The following is a 10642-nucleotide window of genomic DNA, read 5'->3' on the forward strand; positions in this document are numbered from 1 at the left end:
CTAGTTATGAACATGAGACCGGGAGAGAGTCCGCCTTGGAAATGATTGCTTATCTCTTTGACACGTTCCCTCAGGTACTGTGAATCACAGAGACAGACTGTCTGTTAGCTGTGGCTCCTGGGAGCCCCTGGTCCTCCTTTGGTAGGACATATGTGAGAATTCTGGTCTCGGTGTGCTCAGAAGTATCTGTTTTCTTTTAGGGACTGCTCCATGAGAACTGTGGAATGTTCTTTATTCCTCTTTGTCTAATGATGGTGAACGATGACTCTGCCATGTGTAAGAAGATGGCATCCATGGCAATCAAATCCTTACTCAGTAAAATCAGCCTTGAGAAAAAAGATTGGCTCTTCGATATGGTTACCACCTGGTTTGGGGCAAAGAAGGTCAGGGTTGCTAATAGTCATACTGCAAAGAAAATACTGAGCTTTTGGTGTTTATACTTTAAGAATACATATTATACTTTGTTGAATTAGTTTTTCCCAAGTAGCTTTATTGTTTTTATTTGATTATGGTAATAATATATGCTTATAGGAAACTTTTAGAAAATATAAGAAGTTACAGAGAGTAACAACAAACAGAGAATAACATAAAAATCACCTGTATTCCCACAACAAGGTCAGTGTTGCCCAGTTACTCCACTACATGAATGTATTATAATTTACTTAACCAATCTCCATTGATATCTTGGTTTCCAATTCATCCCCATTGATGAATATCTGCTTATACAATTTATAGAATGTATTTTGCCAATAATTGTATCAACTTGCTAAATCTAGCCCCATCATCACTGGCCCATCTTTGTAGAATACAAACAACACATCGTAACGTAACACTGGCTTTAGAATCAGAATGGGATTTTGGGCAGGGGGCCTGGAATGCTTTTTTTTTTTTTTTAATGAAAAAATGAGAAAAGTTATTCAGTGGATAATCATGAATACCACTTTTTAAAAATTTTGTTCTAGGGAGATGAAGATTTCTTTGTATTTTTCATATTAGCTACCAAAAATCCACATTCTGTTGACTTTTGGTATCATAAAGAACTACTGAGGGCAGTCATAACCACCTTCATTTCAGTTTTGGAAACAGCCTCCCAAGTTTATTGTCTTGTGATGGTTTTATTTTCTGTAGCACTTAAATCGACAACTAGCTGCCCTGATCTGTGGCTTTTTTGCGGAGAGTGAAGGAGTCAATTTTGAGAGAAGACTTGGAATTGTTCTTCCTGTGATTGAAAAGGAGATTGATCCTGAAAACTTTACAGATGTAAGTTATATGTTAGGGAGTAAAAGTATTGGCTTATTTTTGTAGTTTTACTTGAGATAGTGTAGCTAACAGGTTACATATTTGTGTCAAAAAATTTTTTATTAATAAAAGTAAGAACTCAGTGCAGTTCTTCTTTTTTGAAATGAAGATTAAAGTAAGTTATCTTCCATAGTATATGATCAAAATTTCATAAGCCCCTAGGGGACATTTAGCAATGTTTGGAGACAGTTTTGGTTGTCACAACTGGAGGATAGAAGAGTGTTACTGTTGTCTAATGGGTGGATGCCAGGAGTGTTGCTAAACATCCTCTAATGCACAGCACAGTCCCCCAAAGCAAAGAATTACCTGACCAAAATGTCAGCAATATTGTGGTTGAGAAACCCTGCTACAGATGTACATCCTGGAGTAAAAATGTCCATAGAATACTTTGAAATTATTGTCTTAATTAATTTAACATTCTTCCTACTTTTAGATCATGGAAGAGACTGAAGAAAAAGCTGCAGATCGCCTTCTGTTCAGTTTTCTTATACTGATAAGTAAACTCATCAAGGAATGTAATATCATTCAGTTTACCAAGCCCTCTGAAACTCTGAGTAAAATCTGGAGTGAGTATTTCCTTTTTCTTTAAAAATAAATGGAATATATAGTATCAGGGGGAAGGTTCATAAGAAAAAGATTTAATAGGTCTTTCAGATTGATTACAGTGAAAGTATGTTTTTCTGGGAGGAAAAGCAAATTATATAATCTCATAAATAATATATATCATTTATAAATAAAAAAATTATGTTAATTATTGTTTAGTTGCTAAGTATTGTCTGACTCTTGTGACCCCATGGACTGTAGCCCTCCAAGCTGCTACTCTATCTATGAGATTTCCCAGGCAAGAACACTGGAGTGGGTTGCCATTTCCTTCTCCAGGGGATCTTCCTGACCCAGGGATCAAACCTGTGTCTCCTGCATCACAAGTAGATTCCTTACCACTGGGCCACCAAGGAAGCCCAATTATGTTAATTATGGAAGAGTAAAAGAAAGGAAGAAGTTTCCCGAAGTCCTCCTTGCTACTTATTTGTTACACATGTCCATCCAGTCTTACTTTTGTCAAATAGCCATAGGGTTTTTTTGAGGTTGCCTGATTCCATATAAACTTTTATATCCTGTTTATATATAAGTAAGCATATTATTATTCAGAGAAGGCAATGGCACCCCACTCCAGTACTCTTGCCTGGAAGATCCCATGGACGGAGGAGCCTGGTAGGCTGCAGTCCATGGGGTCGCTAGGAGTCGGACAAGACTGAGCGACTTCACTTTCACTTTTCACTTTCACGCATTGGAGAAGGAGATGGCAACCCACTCCAGTGCCAGTGTTCTTGCCTGGAGAATCCCAGGGACAGAGGAGCCTGGTGGGCTGCCGTCTATGGGGTCGCACAGAGTCGGACACGACTGAAGCGACTTAGCAGCAGCAAGCATATTATATATAACATATTTAGTAGATATCCTTCTAATTGGCTATAAATAATCCATTGTGTGTAAATGTGCCATATTTACTAAATCATTTCATTGCTATGGAAATATTTAAGTTAGGTAACACTCTTTAAATAAAAAATAAGATCCTAGAATTATTAATTTAACATTTTCGCTTTGATTAATCAAAACTAAATACTAGGAAATAGACACTGCAATGAATGCTTTAAATAACCATTTGTTTCAAGAGAACTCATGATTTTATGAGAAAAATCATCCAGTTACTAAGTTACTGTATAGCCTACTCTGGTATGGCTCCATTGAGATATTACAAAGGTTCATATAAAAAAAAAAGTAAAACCATCTTTGTGAAATATAGCATAGACTAAAACTAAGATATGACACGGATTGTTCAAAATTTTAGGCCTGTTCCCCAACACAAGGCTTTTCTATTGCACTTCCCAAGTGTGGTATATGGAGAGTTGCTCTGAGAATAGCATAAGAGTATGAGCTTTGAGGGCGCATAATGAAGATCCTTTAAGAGGTCATACTTAAGGATATGAGCTTTGGGGCCAGATTGAGCTTGGGTCCAGGCTTGGTTCTGCCTGTTACAGCTTGGCACATTACTTAGCCCCCTTTGGAACTATAAACTGGGAATGACAATTCCAACCTCACAGAACTGTTGTGAGGTCTACATGAGCTAATATGTGTAATACACTTAGCCTATGGCTGGCACACAGAATGCCTTATTAAATGGTACCTTTCCAGTCAGCTACCTGGTGCCACTGATTTCAACAGTTAGGAGAAACGAGTGTACTCATATATATATTTACATTAATTTTAATTTGAAATTGCAGTTGTTAATGCTACCTTACCTCCTTGAATCTGAAGCCAAGTTCTTATGAAACTGGCCTGCTTTTAGGCTTACTCAGATCTCTTTTCTCATGTCATTTCTCATGGTAGGAGTTGGTTCTCTAGTTATTTCAGTCTCTACCTCACTTCTGAGAAGCAGGGACTATTTTGTTCATCTTTGGTTCCTAAATTCAAGCACATAATAGATACTCAAGAAATGCCTAATTAGTCGTGCTCACCACCATAGAGTCAGACGTCTCAAGGCGTCTGAGAATGTGTTTTGGCTCCCTCAGGTCACGTGCACTCCCACTTGAGATATCCGCACAGCTGGGTGTGGCTCACAGCAGCCCAGATTTTTGGATTGCTCTTTGCCTCTTGCCAACCTGAGGAACTTATTAGAAAATGGCATGTCAAAAAAACTAAAAAGAAAGTCTCGGAATCTGTCGCAATCCGCTTCCTAACAAGTGACCTTGAGCAAAAGGTAAGATTTTTCTAACACCTTTTCCTTCCCTCATCTTCGTGAGGTATTCATTCTGGTTCATGTTACTATCTTGGGGTTGGCCCTTGGGAGGAACTCTTCCAGTCAACAATTTGATGTACATGTGGATCCACACGAGCATTAGTAACTAGAGAGGGGTCACCCTCAAGGCCAAGGTTTTTCGAAGAAAAATTTTAGACCCTGATCAGATTTTTTATTTGCTTGTTTAGCACATGTATCCTCCATTACATATTTAAGTTCTTTATCAGTGCTAGAAAGGAAGATACTGTCTGTCGTGCCTCCTTCATAACCTTGTTGATGCCTCAGTGAGATCATCATGTTCATGAAAATGTTAGGCAGGGACCATGTTATATCTGTCTCCCATATCTTAGGGCCTAGCACACCTGGCTTACAGTGGGAATGCCATAAATATTGAATGAGTGGAGGATCAGTTCAGTTCAGTCGCTCGGTCGTGTCCAGCTCTTTGTGACCCCATGGACTGCAGCACACCAGGCCTCCCTGTCTATCACCAACTCCCAGAGTTTATTCAAACTCATGTCCATTGAGTCGGTGATGCCATCCAACCATCTCATCCTCTGTCATCCCCTTCTCCTCCCACCTTCAATCTTTCCCAGCGTCAGGGTCTTTTCAAATGAGTCAGTTCTTCGCATCAGGTGGACAAAGTACTGGAGTTTCAGCTTCAACATGAGTCCTTCCAATGAATATTCAGGACCAACCGATTTTCTTTAGGATGGACTGGTTGGATCTCCTTACAGTCCAAGGGACTCTCAAGAGTCTTCTCCAACACCACAGTTCAAAAGCATCAATTCTTCGGCACTCGGCTTTCTTTATAGTCCAAGTCTCACATCCATACGTGACTACTGGAAAAACCATAGCTTTGACTAGATGGACCTTTTTTGGCAAAGTAATGTCTCTGCTTTTTAATATGCTGTCTAGGTTGGTCATAGTTTTTCTTCCAAGGAGCAAGTGTCTTTTAATTTCATGGCTGCAGTCACCATCTGCAGTGATATTGGAGCCCCAAAAAATAAAGTCTGCCACTGTTTCCACTGTTTGCCCATCTATTTGCCATGAAGTGATAGGACTGGATGCCATGATCTTAGTTTTCTGAATGTTGAGTTTTAAGCCAGCTTTTCACTCTCCTCTTTCACTTTCATCAAGAGGCTCTTTAGTTCTTCGCTTTCTGCCATAAAGGTGGTGTCATCTGAATATCTGAAGTTACTGAGATTTCTCCCAGCAATGTTGATTGCAGCTTGTGCTTCATCCAGCCCAGCATTTCGCATGATGTACTCTCTATATCAATTAAATAAGCAGGGTGACAATATACAGCCTTGACGTATTTGGAACCAGTCTGTTGTTCCATGTCTAGTTCTAACTGTTGCTTCTTGACCTGCGTACAGATTTCTCAAGAGGTCAGGTGGTCTGGTATTCCCATCTCTTGAATTTTCCACAGTGTTGTGATCCACACAGTCAAAGGCTTTGGCATAGTCAATAAAGCAGAAATAGATGTTCTGGAATTCTGTTGCTTTTTCTATGATCAACAGATGTTGGTTATTTGATCTCTGCTTCCTCTGCCTTTTCTAAGACCAGCTTGAACATCTGGAAGTTCATGGTTCACGTATTGTTGAAGTCTGGCTTGGAGAATTTTGAGCATTACTTTGCTAGCATGTGAGATGAGTACAATTGTGCAGTAGTTTGAGCATTCTTTGGCATTGCCTTTCTTTGGGATTGGAATGAAAACTGACCTTTTCTAGTCCCGTGGCTACTGCTGAGTTTTCCAAATTTGCTGGCACGTTGAGTGCAGCACTTTAACAGCATCATCTTTTAGGATTTGAAATAGCTCAACTGGAGTTCCATCACCTCCACTAGCTTTGTTCATAGTGATGCTTTCTAAAGCCCACTTGACTTTGCATTCCAGGATGTCTGGCTTTAGGTGAGTGATCACACCATCATGATTATGTGGGTCGTGAAGGTATTTTTTGTACAGTTCTCTTGTGTATTGCCACTTCTTCTTAATATCTTCTGCTTCTGTTAGGTCCATACCGTTTCTGTCCTTTATTGTGCCCATCTTTGCATGAAATGTTCCCTTGGTACATTTCAGGTAACTATAATAGTGTAACTAAGGTAGCGGATTTTTCTCTGGGGAGATAGAGTGGAGGGTGGAAGAAAAGAAAAGAGGGAGGGAAAGTATTTGAAGGTTGTAAAGTTGTCTACCGGTAATCTAAAGATTATGATTTATATCTCCCCGTGTCCTTTAGTTAAAACGCTTACGACAGATAGAAGAGAACATTTAATTTCTGCTCATGAACCTTCCTTCTCCAGATCTATGCAGGTGCTCATTCAGAGAAAAATCTACTACCTTAGTTGCATTATTATAGTTACTTGAAGTTTTTGAAAACAATCAGGAATACCCTGTGTTGTGTCTGCTAATATCCATTTTCTTTTCACAGATGAAAAGTATCTCCCTAGCCTCTTGCCATCAGTTGCACTCCAAATTCTTGGACCAGTCTCTAGGAGAGCAGGTATTATAATCCTTCCAGTTAAATATAAGGGACCTATGCTACCAACAGTATAGGAACAAGCTCACATTTGGTTTTTGTTTTTCCTAGTTAAGTCTTGGGGAATTAAATGAAATATAAACAAACATTTATATACATGATCAATTAGGCACACATATCTAATCGACTCTGGAGTGCATACTGGGATTATTCCTGGCTCTGTTTAAAATTACCAATAAAAATGGTACATTTGGGGGCTTTGCTGGTGGTCAGTGGTTAAGACTATGCTCCCAATGCAGGGGGAATGGATGGCACAGTGAGGCCAAAGCAGTCATGCCAGGGTGGACAGTGGGTGGGGTCTCACACAATATATTTTAGTAGAGGCTGATAAACCATACATACTCAGGACAGGTAGGAAGAGATTGACTATACTGACCCAGGATGAATGAAACTATGGATTTTAGTTCACCTTAATCTTGGAGTTAACAAGATTAAGCTTGTTAGTTCACCTTAATTTAGTTCACCTTAATCTTGGCTGTTAAGGGGGGAAAGGCCTCCAAATCTGGTACTGTCCTCACAAAGGCCCAGCTTCTAGAAGGAAGTGATACTCTTGGCATTAACTCTTGATGGACAGGCTGGCCTTGGACAGCGTGTAGTACTCTGAGTACCACATTTGGGGGAACCTTAGGCACACAGTAGCCTTGGAGTAGCCAGGATGATGAAGGTGTGTGCAAAACCAACTTGATTTCCTCCTTCACACAATAGGTGTGAAATACCCACAGCAGAGATTTCATAGATGTCCCAAGATTAGAATTTAATAAATGGGTCCATTATTAGAAGACTGAAAAAACCACCCCTGGGCAGTTTAATTTAATGGGATATGTGGGAAAGAAGAGGCTCAGTATATAAGAACTTGGGCTTGAATTCTAAAGACCTTGACTTCTGGTTTACCACTTTGTCTTTGGGTGAGATTCAACAATTCTGAGCCTGCCTTGGTTTTCTCTGCTGATAATAGTACTTGATGTGCTCAGTTGTGTCTGACTTTTCACAACCCCATGGACTGTAGCCTGCTAAGTTCTTCTGCCCATAGATTCTCCAGGCAAGAATACTAGAGTGGGTTGTATCTCCTGCTCCAGGGGATCTTCCTGACACAGGGATAAAACCCATGTCTCTTGCATCTCCGCATTGGCAGGCAGATTCTAATGCCACCCAGGAAGCCCAGTAGTACCTGATAGGGATATTTTAAAGGTGAATTGGAATGTATACAAAGCAACTAGTCAGTGCTCAAAAAATGAAAATTGTTATTTCTATGAGGACTAGCTGAAGGAATTTAATGCAATGAGGATGAAAGCTCTCTTGAAAAATATAAATGGATGGTCAAGAATGAAATTACTCAGTGAGACCTTAAAGAACAGAAGCAGGCCAAATGGATAAAAGTTACATGGAAATAGATTTGGACATACTGTTGGGTAAACTGAATTTTTACAAAAAGGGACTGCTCATGAATATTGGAATACCAGTTTTTTGTCTAATTATAGGATACCTGTTTTAGCTTCTGCTTTACCAAGCCATATTTATTGCAAAATCAGAATCTAATTCTTACCTTTCCCCTCTCCCCACCTCCCCACACCCCTTTTTTTTAAGGTTGTTAAGAATTTGTTGTTTGTAGCCAAAGTCTTATATTTACTGGAACCTGATTCTGGGGACATAAAAGAAGACACGGAAGAACAGGAAGTTTTAGGTGATGGCATGGCCGGAGAGGGTGTGGAAGAACACAAGGCGTGTGCAGATGAGAAAGAAGAGCACAGCAGGCCAGCCACACTGCTCTGGCTGATCCAGAAATTGTCCCGGATCGCAAAAGTGGAAGCTGCGTATTCACCTAGAAATCCCTTAAAGGTGTGCATATGCAGAATGGCTGAAAAGCAGTCTTTTTTTTTTTTTTTAATGATACTAGCTATCCTCCCAAGTCCCTAGAACCTTTTGAACCCACAACTGTAGCATAATATCTGCCCCTAAATAGCCCTTGTTTTCTAAGTTAACTCTGTAGCTACAAGTACAAACGAAAAATGATCTGTACTTTCAGAGAACATGCATCTTTAAATTTCTTGGAGCCATAGCAATGGACCTTGGAATAGACAAGGTGAAGCCGTACCTCCCAGTGATCATAGCGCCTTTGTTCCGGGAACTGAACAGCACCTATTCAGAGCAGGGTAATTCTGCATCCTCTTCTACATGTTAAAATACCTATCTTCTCTCCTGAATGCTTCCTTCTTCTTTTCTGTCCTCCCTTTCTGCCAGAGTTTAAGAAAGAAAACTAGCTAGGTATCAAGGCAACAGCAAACAAATAAGGCATATTTGTGTTATTTTTTACTATCTTCTGTATGCTTTCTTGTGTCTAAGAGTGAAGGTTTCTTTCCTAAAGGATGATGTTTTTTAACTCCTAAGTGTAGATTAAATATTAAAAGAAAACTAATTTGGAGTGGTTCTAAACCTCACAGTACTGTGAACAATAAAGAACAAATGTCACTATAAGTCTGTTAAGAATTATAAGGCAAAACTATCAAATAGTTTTTACTTCAGATGTTCTCATTTTTCCCAGTATATTTTCTTGCCTGGTTTATTTGGTACCTTTCCCTCAGTGATCCTTAAGTTATCTCTTTTGGTAACAGGACTAGTGGAAATTAGGGATTGGAAAGCAAGGGAATAATGTTAAAAAAAAAAAAAATGAATGTTAAAAAGAGTTTTAAAATATTAGTAAATGACGTAAATGTCAAAACAGGAGCTATCTATTCCTACAACCTTGAGTTTCCTTAGAGTAGGTCAGGTTGGCTTTGGCTCTCAACCAACATTTATTGAGCACTGAATATTTGCCAGGCACTGGTGGTTAAAAGTCTTTGATCTGCCCCGTCCACCCCCCCAAAAAAAAAAGAGGTTACAGCCAGAGCCAAGCCTCTGTGACCCATGAATTAGAGAGGACCTAGAGATACATGCTTACCTTTCTTTGCCCCCATCTGCACAGACCTGAGCAGGGTAATAAAGGTAACACAAAACATTTGTCCAGTTCTCAAATTACTTTAATGTCTTCTGAGCCAGGATCCCTGTAGGAAAGTGCTTCACGGTCTCTGATCTCTGGCCACATCCTTGATGAGGAGGTGCCATGGAATGCTGTGTCCAACACTTCTGCTTATTCTATCTCAGGAACTCAGAAACGAAGAGACTAGTTTTTAGATCAGTGTTTAATGTTAAAGTAATAAAAGCGATCATGCCTTGGGAATTTAAATTTTGCATGTTAATTTTGTACATATCCAAATATGTTCTTTCCTATGCATTCCTGATTGTTACTCTGTGTGTCATTAGATCCTTCACTGAAGAATCTATCCCAGGAAATCATAGAATTACTGAAAAAGCTGGTCGGGCTCGAGAGCTTCTCATTAGCCTTTGCCTCTGTACAGAAACAGGCTACTGAGAAAAGGGCACTCCGGAAAAAGAGAAAGGCTTTGGAGGTAGGCTTGCTGCTTGAAATTGACCTGTTCATTGGGCTTAACTATTTTTAACCAGGCATGTGTGCGTGTGTGTATCATACTTACCAAGGGAGGAAAGAGGAATTGGCTGTGTTTGAGAGGTGGGACTTTATAGCTGGGGCTCCAAATTTTGTGATGTTCAAAAATGGTCCATTTCTGCATTTGATTTTTATTGGTTTAACATTTACTTTAAAAGTAATACAAAATTTCTCTTCTTTTTTCAAGTTTGTAACTAATCCTGATATTGCCGCCAAGAAAAAGCTGAAGAAACACAAAAATAAAAGCGAAGCAAAGAAGAGAAAGATTGAGTTCCTGCGGCCAGGCTATAAGGCCAAGAGACAAAAGAGCCACAGCCTGAAAGATTTAGCAATGGTGGAATAAAGTGCTCCCTGTGCTGTGTCCGAACTTAGCCTGAAACATGAACTTTCTGGTGTACCTGCTAGTCCAAAATCATAGCAGGTTTTATTATTTAATTTAAACTTTGGCATAGATTGTATAATATTATACAGTTTAATATAATTCATGTTTGTTTTTAATTAAAATATTTCATAATA

General features: G+C 39.4%; 1 protein-coding gene across 2 annotated transcripts in view; it reads left to right on the top strand.

Moving 5' to 3' along the window:
• Positions 1–10642, top strand: part of UTP20 (UTP20 small subunit processome component) — an 86219-nt gene extending 75577 nt beyond the window's left edge. For both annotated transcript variants that reach the window (XM_010805264.4, XM_059886972.1), the window contains 10 exons: positions 5–74; positions 201–383; positions 1129–1260; positions 1733–1865; positions 3867–4054; positions 6520–6591; positions 8212–8463; positions 8651–8777; positions 9925–10070; positions 10314–10642. In XM_010805264.4, the coding sequence (XP_010803566.1) occupies positions 5–74; positions 201–383; positions 1129–1260; positions 1733–1865; positions 3867–4054; positions 6520–6591; positions 8212–8463; positions 8651–8777; positions 9925–10070; positions 10314–10469 (1459 nt within the window). In that variant the 3' untranslated portion in view covers positions 10470–10642. The remainder of the gene's footprint in view (positions 1–4; positions 75–200; positions 384–1128; positions 1261–1732; positions 1866–3866; positions 4055–6519; positions 6592–8211; positions 8464–8650; positions 8778–9924; positions 10071–10313) is intronic.

The sequence above is a fragment of the Bos taurus genome, chromosome 5, assembly GCF_002263795.3.
Source record: "Bos taurus isolate L1 Dominette 01449 registration number 42190680 breed Hereford chromosome 5, ARS-UCD2.0, whole genome shotgun sequence".
In the NCBI taxonomy this organism is placed as follows: domain Eukaryota; kingdom Metazoa; phylum Chordata; class Mammalia; order Artiodactyla; family Bovidae; genus Bos; species Bos taurus.